This window comes from Hoplias malabaricus, chromosome 10 (genome assembly GCF_029633855.1).
Source record: "Hoplias malabaricus isolate fHopMal1 chromosome 10, fHopMal1.hap1, whole genome shotgun sequence".
Lineage (NCBI taxonomy): Eukaryota > Metazoa > Chordata > Actinopteri > Characiformes > Erythrinidae > Hoplias > Hoplias malabaricus.
In genome coordinates this window covers 38,885,801-38,901,847 of record NC_089809.1, presented here as the reverse complement: position 1 = coordinate 38,901,847, position 16,047 = coordinate 38,885,801, and the positions used below count along the sequence as shown (strand labels likewise).

The window sequence follows — 16,047 nt, the reverse complement described above, 5'->3', positions numbered from 1 at the left end:
CCTCCCACGCGACAAAAACACACGTTGGTAGGTTGATTGACGACTCAAAAGTGTCCGTAAGTGTGAATGTGTGTTGCCCTGTGAAGGACTGGCGCCCCCTCCAGGGTGTATTCCTGCCTTGCGCCCAGTGATTCCAGGTAGGCTCCGGACCCACCCATGACCCTAAACTAGAATTGTGGCTATTTTTATTAAATGTTTTGATGCTGTGATGTTTTGTAGTGGGTTTGAATTTTGATGGATGTTTTGTCCACGTAAGCTTTGTGTGAAATCCTAGTACTTTAAGGATGTGTTCAGACTTAGAGCAATCGTACCAGGGTTTGTTTTTATTGAATCAGTTAGTGCGGTTCTTTAGAGCAGTGATTCTCAAACTTTTTCTATCATTCTCCACCACTGATGAAGGGGGATTTCCGCGCTCTACCCGCACCAACTCCCCCCCCGAAAGATGGTAATAATATACACGTGCAAATTTATAATTTTCTAATTTATTGAAGTAACATCAACTTCTATCTCTACATCAGTAGCTTAACATTATAACACCAGCTACAACATTAACATCAATGTTCAAACATTCAGAAACATTGGCCTAATATTTAAACTGTGCTTCAGTTTCTCACTTTTCAATCTGCGCAGAAATGAGCAAAGTGCAGGGTGTAGGAGTGGGTTTGATATTGTTGGAGGGGTGTAGATAAGGCAGTAAAATACTGCATTTATAACGATGTGGAACTGCATTTGATTAACATTGACGTTAGAGAGTGGAGGCTGTGTCCCAAACAACACACTACTTTACACACTACACTACAGAGACACTGCTGAGGGTGGTGTGTGTATTCTCACTATTCAGAGCAGCAGTGTGCGGCTTGGGACACATCCAGAGACTAACGTTAACTTGCTGCATGTTTAGAGCTCTTTCTCACGCCCTGAACACAGCTGATATTAACATTCACTAACTCTCAGATCCTCCTCTGTTTCCCTAACAGTTAAATACAAGCCTCTTTTAGAACTGTAATGATCCGTCTGTTCTCTGTTGTGCTCTCGTCACTGACCAGGTCAACACTAACTTTATAAACCAGACTCTGACAGTGAAGCTGATGATTGGGGCAGCTTTATATTTGATAAGGGTTACAGACAATGAATGAATGAATGAATGAATGAATGAAATCAAGGAGAGTGATGTGGAAGTGGAGTTCATGTTTAAATTTACATAAGTCTTAATAAACTGTTCTTCTGTATGAATTGGAAACCTCTCAACATTTAATGACTTACTGCTCTGTGGTTAATCAGGATTCCAGCCATTGTTTGTTCATGTGTCACAGCGGTTAAAGTGTTGGCTTTAACATCAGGAGATCACAAGTTTAATCCTGCACAGACAGCAAAATGATCCTAACCCTGGCCCACATCCAGCATTTTCATGGCTGACTGTCCACACGGCATAAAGGCCCTTAAACAGACGACTCCCTTTCACCATATGAGGGCCATATTAACAAATCAGGGCTATGTGTGTTGTTAGAGGTCATGTTTTGGGTGACCTTTGGCTCACACGCAGCTTGCCACAGTCTGCACAGACACGTCTTTACCCGAAACGGTCTGGATCTGATTTGTGTCGTGTGATCTGAATGAGCGTTTGTAATATGTGGGCCACTTGATGACTTGATGACTCAGTTTGCAGCACCGACACTGGGTCTGTGGCGCCAAATGACAAGTGACCCACATCTGTACAATGTCCAGGTGCTAATGTCACAACCATCCGGGCCCCGGAGTCTAAGGGTAAGTTTTTCCAAACGTTTGTCCACTTGCTCTGCGAATTCGGTTCGTTTTTCTCAAGTTTGAAAGCTGTTTTTGAGTTCAGGAGCGGTCCAGATCACCTACTTCTGGTTCTTTTGAAATCAGGGGTCTGCGGCTCTGTTCTAGTGGACTCTTGTGAGGTCGCCTGCAGGTGTGGAAGCTCTCCCTTCATAATGCAGCATGTGGAGGTGAGTGACTGGTTCATTTTGTAATGGAATTGCTTAGACTTTTTGTGTTTCTCCAATTCCTCATGTCTAATAAACCCACAGTGTCTCAGGACTGGATCAGGGAGACTGTAATGAGCTCAGCTCTGTGGACTGAGAGCGATAAATAATTTCCTACACGAGAGTGGCTCCTTGCTGGTGGGGGCTCCTGCGGTGAAATGCCCTGCAGGCTGTTTCTCACTACATCGGTTATTGTATCCACGGAAAATAATGAAAAGCAGCCAACAGGTGAAGCTTCTTCAGCACATTGTGTCGAAACTACACACAGAACAGTGATTTAAAACTGCAGTGGAGCCATGGTTCAGAAGGAGTTCTTGTGTGTGGAAGCAAACCAGAGGAAAGGATCACCACTCACAAATGATACCGGAGACAGTTCTGGGTATTCGGCCCTGGACTCAAGTAGTCGGGGATTGCCCTGAGAGCGCACAAATTGCCTCTCTGTTTGGGGTGGGCTGCCCTCTCTTCCCATTACTCAGGCATCTGTTAGTGTAAAAGAACTGGATAGTTAGGACGTTGTCCCAAATACTTGAGTCTATACCCAGGACCGATTCTGGGCTTGTTTGAGGTCCGGGCTCATATGGTTTGCTTCCATACACTCCATCCGAACCGTGGATCGATCGCACAAGTCCATACCTCACTGTTCTGTGTGTACTTTCACAAACTGTTAGAAATAATCTTCATCCGTTTGCTGCTTTTCAGTATTTTCCACGAGTACAAACACTCCAGCGACTAGGAGCAGTGTTGTTATGATGCAGGGCATTTCACCCCAAGAGCCCCGGCAAACACAGAGCTGTTCTTGTGCAAGAAGATATGTATCCGTGCAGGCTGGTGCGAGACGTCTGTCCCTCTCCATGCTCAGAGTTGAGCCCATTACAGTCTCCCTTCTCCAGTCCTGAGACAGTGTGGCTTTATAAGACATGGGAAAGGGGAGTCACGCAACAAGTTGAAGCAGTCACATTACAAAATGAACCCTCACTCACCCCCACCCAAGACACTGGAAGCAGAGCGCCATGAGTCCAGGACCATACCCCAGACCCCGATTTCAAAAGGACCAGAGATAGATGATCTGGACCAAAAGAATGAGACAAGTGTGATGACCAGTCTAAGATTACTTTAGCATCAGCCAGTCATTGCCTTCTCTGCTCGGTTGCATCGAGAAATACAAGGAGACCTAAGGATTTCTCAGTGGTGGGTGGAATGGTGGGGATTGGAAAGGAAGTTGGGGATAAGATGATAACATGCGAAAGACAACCATTCTTTAACAAATGTGCCCCAAATGCAGAAGTTCTACTAATGTTTTACTAATGATCGCTAGATTTAACCCATATCCTCTTCACCCTCCTCTTCCTCTTCATACTTCCATGTGTCGTCCTGTTCTTCCTCTTCGTCGTCTTCATTTTCATCCGCTTCTGCTTCAACCTCTGGTTCTGCATGTCCTTCTGTATCTGTGTCTTCGCTATGCTGAATCTCGTCTTTTGTTTCTTCCTCTATTTTTGAGTACGCTTGGATTTCTCGCACCGTCATTTGGACGTGACCATTGTTTTCCTCTCCAACGTCAACATGCCTCACGGTTTCGGCTTCCATCCTTTGCTCTGTAACGTCAATCAGTTCACTGGAGGACTCTTCCTCTTCATACTTCCATGTGCTTTCCTGTTCTTCCTCTTCGTCGTCTTCATTTTCATCCGCTTCTTCTTGAACATACGCATGTCCTTCTGTAATCACACCATTCACCATCTCGGGCTGTTGCTCCAGTTGCTCTGAAGTCTCACTCTCGGAATCTGTGTCTTCGCTATTCTGAATCTCGTCTATTGTTTCTTCTTCTATTCTTGAGTACACTTGGATTTCCTGCACCATCATTTGGACGTGACCATTGTTTTCCTCTCCAACGTCAACATGCCTCACGGTTTCTGCTTCCATCCTTTGCTCTGTAACGTCAATCAGTTCACTGGAGGACTCTTCCTCGATCGTACTCATTCGATCTTCCTGCATCTCCTCTCTGAAACGTTTCTGGACTCTGGTTGGTTCTTCCTCCACAGTTTCTTCTCTATCCACAGCCTGCTTCTGTTGTCTGCTAAAGGCTCTCTGCAGCGGGGCAGCCATGCTCCAGAAGTAAGCTTGCACATCAGGTAGGACGTGTTTCAGAAGGTTTGTTTCTGCCTCAATCTTCGACACAAACTCATATTTCTTTCGGATCTCCCCCAGCTCCTGCCTGTGCCTCTCCTCAACTGCAATCCTCTGTTTTTCTACCTCCTTCACCAGCCTTTGCATCTCTGCCTCCCCTTCCCTCTGCCTTTCTAAAGCTTCTTTCAGCTGCATCTCCAGCTCCTGTCTTTCCTCCTCAGTCTCCACTTGCTTCAGGCCTTCCTTAAAATAAGCAACGTACCTCACCCAAGTCATGATCCTTCCATGCTCCTCCTCGATCTGGCCTTTTATCATCAGAGCGTAACCAAAGAACTCTTTTTCAAGTGCTTCTGAGCTCTCTTCCTCCTCTCTCGTTCTTCTCTCCTCCCTTTTCTTAAGGACCCATCTCTCTATCTGTTCCAGTTGCTGTTTTGGGTCCTGGTACATCTCGCTCAGCATTTCTTCCATCCTTTCCACAAGTTCAGGGTCAAGAGGCCCGTCAGGTACAGCTGAGGTGCTGGAACCTTCTCCAGTCACTGCAACCAATCAGACACAAGCTGATTAAAAGACATAACCCATATTTGTGGGATTCAATGCACATTGGAAATACAAACTGTGAGAATTATATTGAGACTGTATCTTCACTATTACTATCGATGTATCTCTGTTTATACTCAACATCATTGTGAAAACACAAGATTTTACCACCTTGGGCTATGATGCTAGGTGTGATTCCTTCTTTTACCAAATGGTTCAACAATAGTTATGAATCATACCCTCTAGCGTTGTGGGCTATGAATGTATAACCTTTGTACTTTTCCCTGCGAAACCTTCTAAAGAATGCCGTTACGCATTTATCCCCTTTTGCTGTCCACTCCTTACCTCTGAAATCAATACAACATTTATAATTAGCTACGTGGTACCTGTTTGTTGATTTATCTCAAAATCATTCTTTTCATTAGAAATTTCAAATGTTATAGGTTGCATAAAACCTTCATGCATGATTTCTGACTCAACTTTGGCTCCGCAGTTTTTACAACGACTGATTTAACACTGGTGTATTTTGGATGCTTTACCCTGATCCTGCACCGTGTTACATTTAGGACAGTAGAATCTAGTTTTACATAAAGATTGATCATCGCTTGAATTGATTACTGCTTTATGTTTATCATAACACTACCGGGTCTTTTTAGGTTGTTTAGGACAGTCTTTGTCAAGACATACGTTGCAATGAAAATCACATTTGTGATGTTTCATATTGTTAAACCCAGCGGAAGAGTAAGAGCAGACATAGGATGTACCTAACACCCCTTTAAGATTTTTGACCCCGTAATAATGGAATGGTTTTCATGCAAGAACAGGTAAAGGGTTTTGTCGTGAGGAATGTTGGCGTTCTGAAACAAACTATACCCCTTCTTTTCATCACTTCGGTATAACACTGTGATTTTGCAGTTCAAATGTTGCTCAAAGCGCGCAATGTGTTCAAAGCTAACCATTTCATCTGTGGATAAACCTACATCATGTTGCAACTGCCTCGCTATTTGTTCTACTTGAAAAATGTTTTTATCAGGATTCAATATTTGAGAAACACAAGGCAAAACAGAGGTTATCTTTGTTGTGAAAAACATACAGATGTTTCAACGTTTTCTGAATAAAATCCGTGTTGAAGACACCTGATAGCTATGCCTTCCCTCCACCCCGAGGAGCGTGCACAATCCGTATAACTAACTGTAAAGTCTCATCGGAAAAAATATTTCAAATTTACTCTGAATGGCGTTTTCAAACAGAAAGGAATTCAAGTCGATACCCCATCATTTATCTGAACACGCCACGAAACACCTTCAATTTCAACAAATACAGCATCACTCTGACCACCTATTTCACCATTAGCAAAATGACCACGTCATCTGCAAAATGAGAGTACATATATCTGTCCTATATCTACTTTCTGATTCTACAGGATGAAGGGGAAAGGTTGAGGGCATGGACTGATAAGGGTGAGGCCACCTCAGTGGGGTGCTGAAATGCCTCATCTATTTCTCCTCAACTTTTTGGTACTCCCTCTAGGACAAATCAAACAGTTATTGCCACAGCTCTACAAACCTTTCCTCAGTTTCATTGTTCTATCTGACAGAAGCCTTCTTCTTTCTCTTCTCCATGTTTACATACCATCACTATCCAATGGAAAACCTGTATCTCCGTGTTTGTGGATGTTTAGTTACTACAACGTTTGAACCCAGCCGCTGTCCTTCACACTGTGTGAAAACTTCATGATGAATCAACCAATAGATTAATTACATTAATTTCCATTGAAAGTGATGAAGTTTTCTCCTTGTTCTGTAAAGTTACTATTTTGGGAGATACATGTCTTTCATTGGACAGTGACCTATTGGTCATTGTCAAGGAACACGTCGTGGAAATGTCAGACTAGGCGAAAAAGACTAACATACTCGAATCTAACAACTCGTGTGGTGTGACGTCCCAAATGCCACATGGTTGTTCTTTGATTATTAAATTTGTACGACATAATCGTGTCAAAATTGGGCCTAAATTCGTTTACTGTGAGCCCTGTATTAAAGAACATGAAAATGGCATGTTATTGCTTACGTTTTTGTTTATTGAATAAGCTGACAGTTGTCATCAAAGGCAGTTCGTTCCAACAAAAGGAAAACGGAGGACATTTTTTTCTTTCTTCTACTACAGTAAACACCCAATGGCTGTTAACCACTTTGTCCCGCCTTGAAGTAGTCCAATCAGCATTAGGAATTGTTCTGTACAGTACCACACAGTTCAAGATGGTGGCAAATTGCCCCAGACTCTTCTCATAAACTCTCATGTTAATGCTTTTTCTTTCAAGCTGCAGAGCCTTCAGTTAATTCTCAGTGGGTTCCGGGAGCTTTCCCCAAAGTACTAACATCATGTATAAGGTGAGGTATGTTCCAAATGGCCCCTACATTGCTCACTATGCTCACTAAGTATATAGTGAATAGGGCACTGATTAATTTTGGGCACAACCCTGTACAGATCCCGGAGCAGCCAGAGCCGTGTAGAGGGAGCGGCTAGCGAAAACTTCACTCTTTATTCTGGAACTCCTGCTCCTAAAATAACGTGGTAAAGTCATGATAAAGCTGGTCTCTCTTCAAAACAAAAAAATCTGTGAGGGCGACTCAATGGCAGTTTATTAGTTAATGACACAATTGATAATTGATTCTCTGAAGAGGCAAAATCACTTTATTAAAAAGAACTTTTTAATGAAGTCCTGGATAAATCTCACCACAAACACTGTACAGTGTGTAGATAAAGAGAAAGTTTTATGAATCTAGTGTTTACTGGTGGTATTTCTACATGAGGTGACCAACAAAATAAAACTCTTCAACGTTAGATGACACTGTCAGGTTAGATTCCTGATTAATTTGTACAGGAGATTTGGCAGGACCTCCACTGGTTTTCATTTTTAATACGACACAACAGTTAACACAAAATGAGAAAAGAGTCGGAGAATGTTTGAATTTTGTAATAATTATATGTTAACAGAAACCACTTTGAAAAAACATATTTATACACCTCACACACCCATGCAGCAGTGAGTTGGAAGCACAAACTTTAATAGCGTGTATTTGGAGTGTGGTAAAAAACTCACAAACCTTTATGCAGAAGCTTTTCTGTTTCTTCTTGATGTTTCTTTACCTCCTCCAGTTCTCGCTCTTTCTCCTGCAGCGTGAATGTAAGGTTCTGCAGCAGAAGCTTGAGGTTCTTTACCTCCTCCAGCTCTTGCTCTTTCTCCTGCAGCGTGAATGTAAGGTTCTTTACCTCCTCCAGCTCTCCTTCTTTCTCCTGCAGCGTGAATGTGAGGTTCTTTACCTCCTGCAGCTCTCGCTCTTTCTCCTGCAGCATAAGCTTGAGGTTCTTTACCTCCTGCAGCTCTCGCTCTTTCTCCTGCAGCATAAGCTTGAGGTTATTTACCTCCTCCAGCTCTTGCTCTTTCTCCTGCAGCATGAGTGAGAGGTTTTTTACCTCCTCCAGCTCTCGCTCTTTCTTCTGCAGCATAAGCTTGAGGTTCTTTACCTCCTCCAGCTCTTGCTCTTTCTCCTGCAGCATGAGTGAGAGGTTTTTTACCTCCTCCAGCTCTCGCTCTTTCTTCTGCAGCGTGAGTGTAAGCACCTGCACCGCTCTCATTTTCGCCTGCAGTTCTTCCATTAGTACCTTGCTTTCATTGCCCTTCTCTTGTAGCTTTATTCCCAGTGTCTCCACTTGTCTTTTACAGGCCTCCAGCTCATTGGCTGTGTACTTCAAATGGAGCTCTCCGTCGTTTGACACTTTCCTCATGTTGTCCACATCAGCCTCTCTGTTTTGTAGGAGACTTGTTATCCTCCTCAACTCTTGGTTCATGCTGTCCAGCTCCTTAACCTTCTCCTGGAGTTCTCTGTCCTTCTTCTGCAGTAATTTCTTCATCTCTTCAAGGAAAAAATGGACATGCATTTCAGTACGTCCCTGAATTTTATGACTTTTTTTTACACAACATTCTTTCCCTTATATTTATTATCCCTGATAATCCACCTGTTAGCTACGTCTCTCCCAATCATACATGCTCCCAAAGCAGGGAGGGTGAAGGCTAGCACATTTCTCTGAGAAACATGATACTAACCACTGCTTCTTTTTGAACAGCCACCAATGCAAATCCAGCTCAACAGGCTTGGAGGAGAAAACGAACTGACCAATACAGCTATGTTATTAAACAGATGCCTGTGTTGGCTAACCTCACACTTCGTGATGAGGAGAAGGAGGGCATTGTACTCAGAGAGAGAGAACAAGGCCAGTTGTGCTCTTTTCAGCTCTGAGCGTTAGAGCCCATGACCTACTGATGATAGATGACAGGGCCTGCGCTTAGACAATACATCCCTGTACCTCAAAGACGAATAATCTACTTAATAGTTATTATTAAGGTTTGGCCTTCTCCACAAACATTAACACCTTGTACATTTTGTACTCTGTGTATTAAACATATCCCAAATAAGGGCTGCCGGTCGATTAAAGAAAAATGAACTAATCATTCGCACAATTTGCTGCGATTAATCACATTCAATCATATTGTACCTTCTACATGTAGATGGATATTAATGTGGATTAATGTGAAGTTATTTTCATATTTGTAGTGTTTTTTATTATAAAATGTGGGAGGAAGTTGTAGCTACGTTTACTAATAAAGTGATGAAAAATTCCCGTGTGTGTTAACGTGCAGTAACACGTTCATTTTCACAGCACTACTCCCTATAGAGGCTTACACAAATATAGGGGTTTACATGTATCTGTGTTCACTAGCCCCAGCTCACTACAGCAGAACAGAGGCTCTTTAATCAAAGATAACTCCCTTGATTTAGTCTGTGAGGCTCTCACCGAGCGAATGGACAGACTCCTCCATATCCAGGCTGTCCTGTTCTGCAGTCTTCAGTCCCCCTGCGCAGTCACAGCAGAAAGTAAAACTAATTAGTCTGGATTCCAGGAGAGAGAAATTGCCAGGGCATGTTGCAGCCCTTCCCATTCTGGGATGAAGGCCACATTATTCACAGATTCAAGACCCTTATTTACAGCTTTTATTGATGTCTTTCATATGCTCAGAGTTAGAAGTGAACACTAGAGGTTGGAAGTAAACAGTTCCACGCACTCAGGGACAGTGTGGTGGGTTTGTACTTCTTTTAAAATGGTCATACGTTTATTTACACTACTGTGCAAACGTTTCAGGCTCCTGAGAAAACGAGATTTTAAAAGCTCTATATCTGAGCAGTAAGAGTTTATATGTTGGAAAAAATGTATGTATGGAAAAAATACCCTTTCCACATCTCTCCTGGTGACAGTCCAGTTTTATTTGAGGTTATCGTCCAGTCCCTAGTTTTTTTAAAAAATACTTATTTCATTCATTCATTGATTATCTGTAACCCTTAAGTCTTTCACAGGGCAACACACACTCACACACATTCACTCACGGACACTTTTGGGTTGCCAATCCACCTACCAATGTGTGTTTTTAGACTGTGGGAGGAAACCCAAACAGACACAGGGAGAACACACCACACTCCTTACAGACAGTCACCCAGAGGAAACCCACGCAGACACAGGGAGAACACACCACACTCCTCACAGACAGTCACCCGGAGGAAACCCACGCAGACACAGAGAGAACACACCACACTCCTCACAGACAGTCACCCGGAGGAAACCCACGCAGACACAGAGAGAACACACCACACTCCTCACAGACAGTCACCCGGAAGAAACCCACGCAGACACAGAGAGAACACACCACACTCCTCAGAGACAGTCACCCGGAGGAAACACACGCAGACACAGAGAGAACACACCACACTCCTCACAGACAGTCACCCGGAGGAAACCCACGCAGACACAGGGAGAACACACCACACTCCTCACAGACAGTCACCCGGAGGAAACCCACGCAGACACAGGGAGAACACACCACACTCCTCACAGACAGTCACCCAGAGGAAACCCACACAGACACAGGGAGAACACACCACACTCCTCACAGACAGTCACCCGGAGGAAACCCACGCAGACACAGGGAGAACACACCACACGATCCATACGATCAGGAGAAAGTCTGGAAACACTTTCTCTTGAACACTTGTTCTTCATTCACTCACAACACAGATACTATCCTTTTACTTATACTGTATTTATGTTTTTGTTTTTTTGATAATTATATATAATTCTTTACATATTTGCTAAATTTCTTTCAGAATCAATAAAGTATATATATATATATATATATATATATATATATATATATATACACACACACATTGTATATACACACGCACCGCGACCCTGAGGATCCACTGGAGATTTTTTAAACAGAATTTTAGACAGTATGTCACATTTTAGCACTTATTAGCATTAATTAATATTAATATTAGTATTAGTTTCTTTTTCAGAATAAAAGTCTCTGTGAATTTAAAATCAGTTTGTGTTAGATTACACAGGACAGTAACTGTGGTCCGATGGTGGATCTGTCCTTTATACAATGTGAGTAAATTAATGTGAAACTAATTCACATTTAAACAGGTTCATATACACACTGCGACCCTGAACTAGACTACAGATAATGAATGAAGGAATGAATGAATGAACATATACAGTATTCCCCCTCCACCCTCCTTCGATTGATTTGTTTATTTTCAAAGTGTAGAGACGATGTTGTTAAGAGAATTCAGATTAAAATGCGCTTTGCAGCAGCTGTAGAGGGTTTAATTTAGCCCAGATCCCTATTCCCTGTTTTCAAGACCCCCTTTCTACAGGAAAAAGACCTCCATGTCCCTGGAGCTGTGTGACTGCGACACTCCCTGCTGCACGCCCCAGAATACACTTCAGCAAACAGCTTTCAAGAATTACGTTAGAAAAGTTAATACTGACACCTGTACCTCTTTTTCTGCTACTGAAATTTGTAACATTTGTTTATTAATTTCTACTCCTTTACATCTACACATTTTATATACAGTATATCCAGTCTTTTCCTCGAGGAGCCCATGCTGTTTGCCAGGCTGCCACTGTTAATGAGAATATGTTTTAATGGCTTGCCTGGTTAAAGTAAAGGTTCCAATAAAATAATAATAAAAAAGGCTTTGGCCACTTTGGGTTCAATAACATTGGCAGCTCTGAGAGAGGTGGAGCACATCTGCACACTGTAACTAGCTTTAGGAGGTGGAGTAGGAGAGTTTAACTATATGACTGTAAACTAAGGAACTCTGGAGGTAATTTCCACCTTCTATTCAAGTAATTTTTAAATTCTGGTGAATATATGCAAGTGAACTCTAAAAAGGTGAGTAAATGCAAATTCATATTCACAAGGATCCAGACGAGTCTGTTATTACTTTCAAATCACAATTTAGATTCAGTAACAGCACTTTTACTTCAGCAAAGCTTTACGCTCCTCACCATGTTTTTTTTTCACGCAGTGTGCACTCTTAAAAATAAAGGTGCTACCTAAGGTTCTTTGAGCAAAGAACCCTTTTGTTTAAGAAATTCGAGTGTGAAGAACCTAAAGGTTTAAAAAGCCATTACTCATTTTTAATGCTCTTTACCCATTTAAACATAGCAGTAAAAATAGTTCTTTATGAAACCAAAAGTGGCTCTTCCGTGGCATCGCTTTATTTTTAAGAGTGTGCAGCTTTAAGAGCTGCCAAATACATACATTAGAAGCAGATAAATAAAACATGGCACAAACTGATCAACTGAAAAAGGAAGTCCACAGAGTTGTGAGAAAAATTCTTTTCAAACCATCGCTCGCACAGAAAGGTGTCATTAATGTGTCAACTCACATCTGTCAGGGGAAAGTGCTTCCGTGCCTAGACAAGAAGAGAACACAGAGCAGATTCTCGTCAATATACGTGATTCTAATGCAGATGTATCAGCACTATACGCTCACAGAGTTTGAAATATAACACTCTTTAACCATTCAGTTGACACCGATCTAGTATTTCCTGGATTTTAAAATGAGCTATTTTTAATTTACTCTTCTGCTGTAAAGTGAGAAATAATAACACTTCTAATAACGTTACTTCCTGCAGTGTTTGCTGTTTCAGGACACATTTGTTACGTAACTACATTCATTCTTTTTTTCTGTCTGATATCCAGCCCAACATACTTTGCTTCTGTAAGATGAATGTATGTAGATGACACCTGTTTTGGCTGGATTCCATGTATTGCCTCCTTTAAACAGCCGTCCAAACTGAAATGTGCAGTAACAGCATTTCTAATCACTTGAGTGTGAAGGGGCAGCCATGGTGTGAGGTCTCAGACATGAACTAATTAACATCTGCCTGTTTCTGCTGCATTTGTTTTTAAAGAAAAAGTATTTATTTATAGATTTGTCAGTTTTTATCACCAATTATTAGTTGTCTTCAATTCCTGATTACACACAGTTTTAAACTGCTGATAATGCTGAGGGGAACACAAACTGCCCAGATCTGTCACATCAGCCGACAGATGTTATCTAGCACCATGAGCGGCGACTCCAGGCCTTGGCCTCCATCGCCAGGGATCAACCTCATGATCTTTTAATGACAGTCAGTTCTTGAACTGCTGAGCCACTCGGGAGTCTTCTTTAGCTTCATGATCTATCATTTTTTAATTTAAATAACTCCATGCAGTAAAAAAAGAAGACACAGTGCTCCACTCACCGGACATGTACAAATGTATGGTCTTCTCAACCCTGTGCTCCCTGTTTTCTCCAGTGATGACCTGACAGCTGTAGATGCCCGTATCCGCCTGTCCGACTTGTCTCAGCAGCAGAGAAACGTTTCCTACCGGCAGCTCCTCTGTGAAGAGACTCAGTCTTCCCTCATAGCCCCTGCCCACCGTCACCTGTCCGTTCTTATACAGGTAAATACATTCTATCCCCCTGAACCACCTGACCTCCATGCCCACCGCGCTGGTCTCCGGGGACAGGTGAGAGGTCAGCGTGACGTCATCGCCGGGGTAGGCAAACACCCGGTTGTACCTACACACTAGGATAAACATGTCTGTGGGTGAAAGAAAGAATCTGTCATGGCATGACTTCATGGGTTTCAGCCCAGTCCCCATTGATGAAAATAACAATACACACTGATTCTGATTCTGATTCTGATTCCACTGGCCCAAGGAATCAGCAGTGCTTTAAAACTATGTAACAAAATCTCTTTTTTATTGTATTGAGTTTATACACTATATGGACATAAGTGTTGGGACACACCTTCTAGTCACTGAATTCAGGTGTTTAATTGAGTCCCTTTACAACAGGTGAATAAAATCAAGTACATATCCATGCAATCTGCCTTTTTAAAACATTTGTGAAAGAATGGAAGGTTCTAAAGAGCCAGCTGAATTCGAGTGTGATATTGTCCAAAGATGTAACAAGTCAGTTTGGGAAATAACTTCCCTCTTACATACCACATGATCAATGGTGAGTGCTGTTATCAAAAAGTGGAATAGTTTAGAAACCACAGCAACTCGGCTACAAAGTGGCACATTACAGAGCAGTGTTGCACATCTGAAATGGTACATAAAAATCAGGAAAGCTCTGTTCTCTCAGTAAATGCTGAGCTCCAACCATGCTGTTACAAATGCAAGGGGGGTGGGCATACTCCATATTTATGCCTGTGGATTTAGAATGGGTGTCATAAAAGCTCATTTAAATATAATGTGTAGATGCCCCGATACTTTAGTCCATATAGTGTATGTATACATATGCACCCATCAATAAGCCAAACCATTAAAATGTCCTTCCTCTTCCCCAAATTCCACAATTACAGACTGTAGTCCATCTGTTGCTCTGCACACTTTGTTGGCCCCCATTCCCTCTGCTCTTAAATGGTCAGGAACCCTGAGCGGGTTCGATGTGGATAATTCTCAGTGCTGCAGTGACACTGATGTGTATATTCTGTGACATTTCTCTGTATATGTGTTTCTTTGTAACCATTTTACTGGTTTAATTGGTGAAAATACATTAAACAATGTTCTTGGTGGACTTAAAGTTTGCACAGAACTCTACAGAACAAAAACCTTGTATCTTTAAAATTGTACTTTTACAGGAGAAAGAAAACTTCTTCGTAGCTTTGACGGTGCGTTAATAAAAAATTATTTTCTCTTTTTCTGAGCCATTTTGAACCATTTATATTGCTGCATATTTCATGACATTGCAGCACCATGGAAACCTCAGCTGGTGTTCACAAATATGTAAAAATAATGAAGACTACAGATGTGAAAAGTGGAGATATGAGGTTTTGTCTTAACAGCAGTGATATACACTTATGCAACAACATGCCATGGAATATTGTAGAACTGAAAGAAAGAGTACTCGCTAGGAACTTTGGATTAAAACACACACACACACACACAAAGAATGGGCCTTGAAGTGCAGTTCAAGTCTCACCTGCACCTGAGCTCTGCTCATAAAGAGACAATAAAAATTGACCATGAAATAAGTGACTTTTCTTCTTACCTCTGCGTTTTCTGCCTTTCCTTCACCCTGCAGAGCAACATATGCACCAACACACAAGGACGCACACATTCACACACACCCACACAGAGACACACCCCTTAATCTCACATCAGAGAGAGGCCTAATGCTAAACAAAAGTTGCCAGTGAATCACCCGCTGCAGGCGACAGCAGCGCTACTTCTGCCAACAGCTCGCTTCCAAACACAGCACACACTTAACGCAGGTTTCCCCCTGAAAATAAACATGAATGAGGGATTAAACGGACTGATTTCTGCACTTTTTTAGTCGTTGAGATGCTTTTTGAGTGTCACTGAAACTTTTATTGCACTGTAGACTTTGTAGCCCCTGCTCTCTGTCACCAACACTGTGAAGAAACCTGTCAAGCACCATTTAAATTCAAACTATAACTAGAATGAACTGTCTGATGAATTGGGACACTGTTCAGACAAAATTACTGACACACCTCCTAATCATTGAATTCTGGTGTGTCATTCAGTGCCATTGTTATAAGTGTATGAAACAAAGCACATGACCCTGAAGTCTTCCTTTATAAACACAAACTGTGAAAAAAATGAGTCACACTAATTGGTCATACATTTGAGAATGTTACTGTAATCAGATGCCACCACTGCAACAAATCAGTTAATGAAATTACTTTTAAATATTTTAGATATTCCACAATCAACTGTGAGTGGAGTTATTCGAAAGTGGATGTGTTTAAAAACCACAGCAACTCGGCTGCAAAAGTGTCAGCCCAGAGTGGGGTCCTGAATGCTGAGGATTACAATGCTGTAGTTGTCACAAAGCAGCTTTACAAAGTTCCAGGTAATAGCTCCAAGTAAGTGAAAGGACAAATGATAGCATGAGGGCATGAGGCTTCATGTTTAACCTCTAAATTTATTTTATTTTTTTTAAACAAAACTTGTG

At 41.9% G+C, this 16,047-nt stretch overlaps 1 protein-coding gene across 1 annotated transcript; it reads right to left on the bottom strand.

Moving 5' to 3' along the window:
- Positions 1-3,323: 3,323 nt before the first annotated feature.
- Positions 3,324-13,661, bottom strand: LOC136708052 (glutamic acid-rich protein-like). Its single transcript, XM_066682314.1, has 5 exons — positions 13,322-13,661; positions 12,461-12,487; positions 9,522-9,581; positions 7,772-8,581; positions 3,324-4,663 (listed from the first exon to the last, which is right to left on the bottom strand). Exons 1-5 carry the CDS (start codon positions 13,659-13,661, stop codon positions 3,324-3,326), a joined length of 2,577 nt encoding a protein of 858 aa, XP_066538411.1.
- Between the last annotated feature and the right edge of the window lie 2,386 nt (positions 13,662-16,047).

Bases quoted from the DNA above. Each gene is read 5' to 3' on its own strand.
- LOC136708052 (XM_066682314.1), bottom strand. From the start codon at position 13,661: ATGTTTATCCTAGTGTGTAGGTACAACCGGGTGTTTGCCTACCCCGGC. The intron at 9,582-12,460 runs GTGAGTTGACAC...GTGACTGCGCAG, and splicing joins AGCACTTTCCCCTGACAGAT to GGGGACTGAAGACTGCAGAA. The intron at 4,664-7,771 runs GTTTGTGAGTTT...GATTGGTTGCAG, and splicing joins AGAAAAGCTTCTGCATAAAG to TGACTGGAGAAGGTTCCAGC.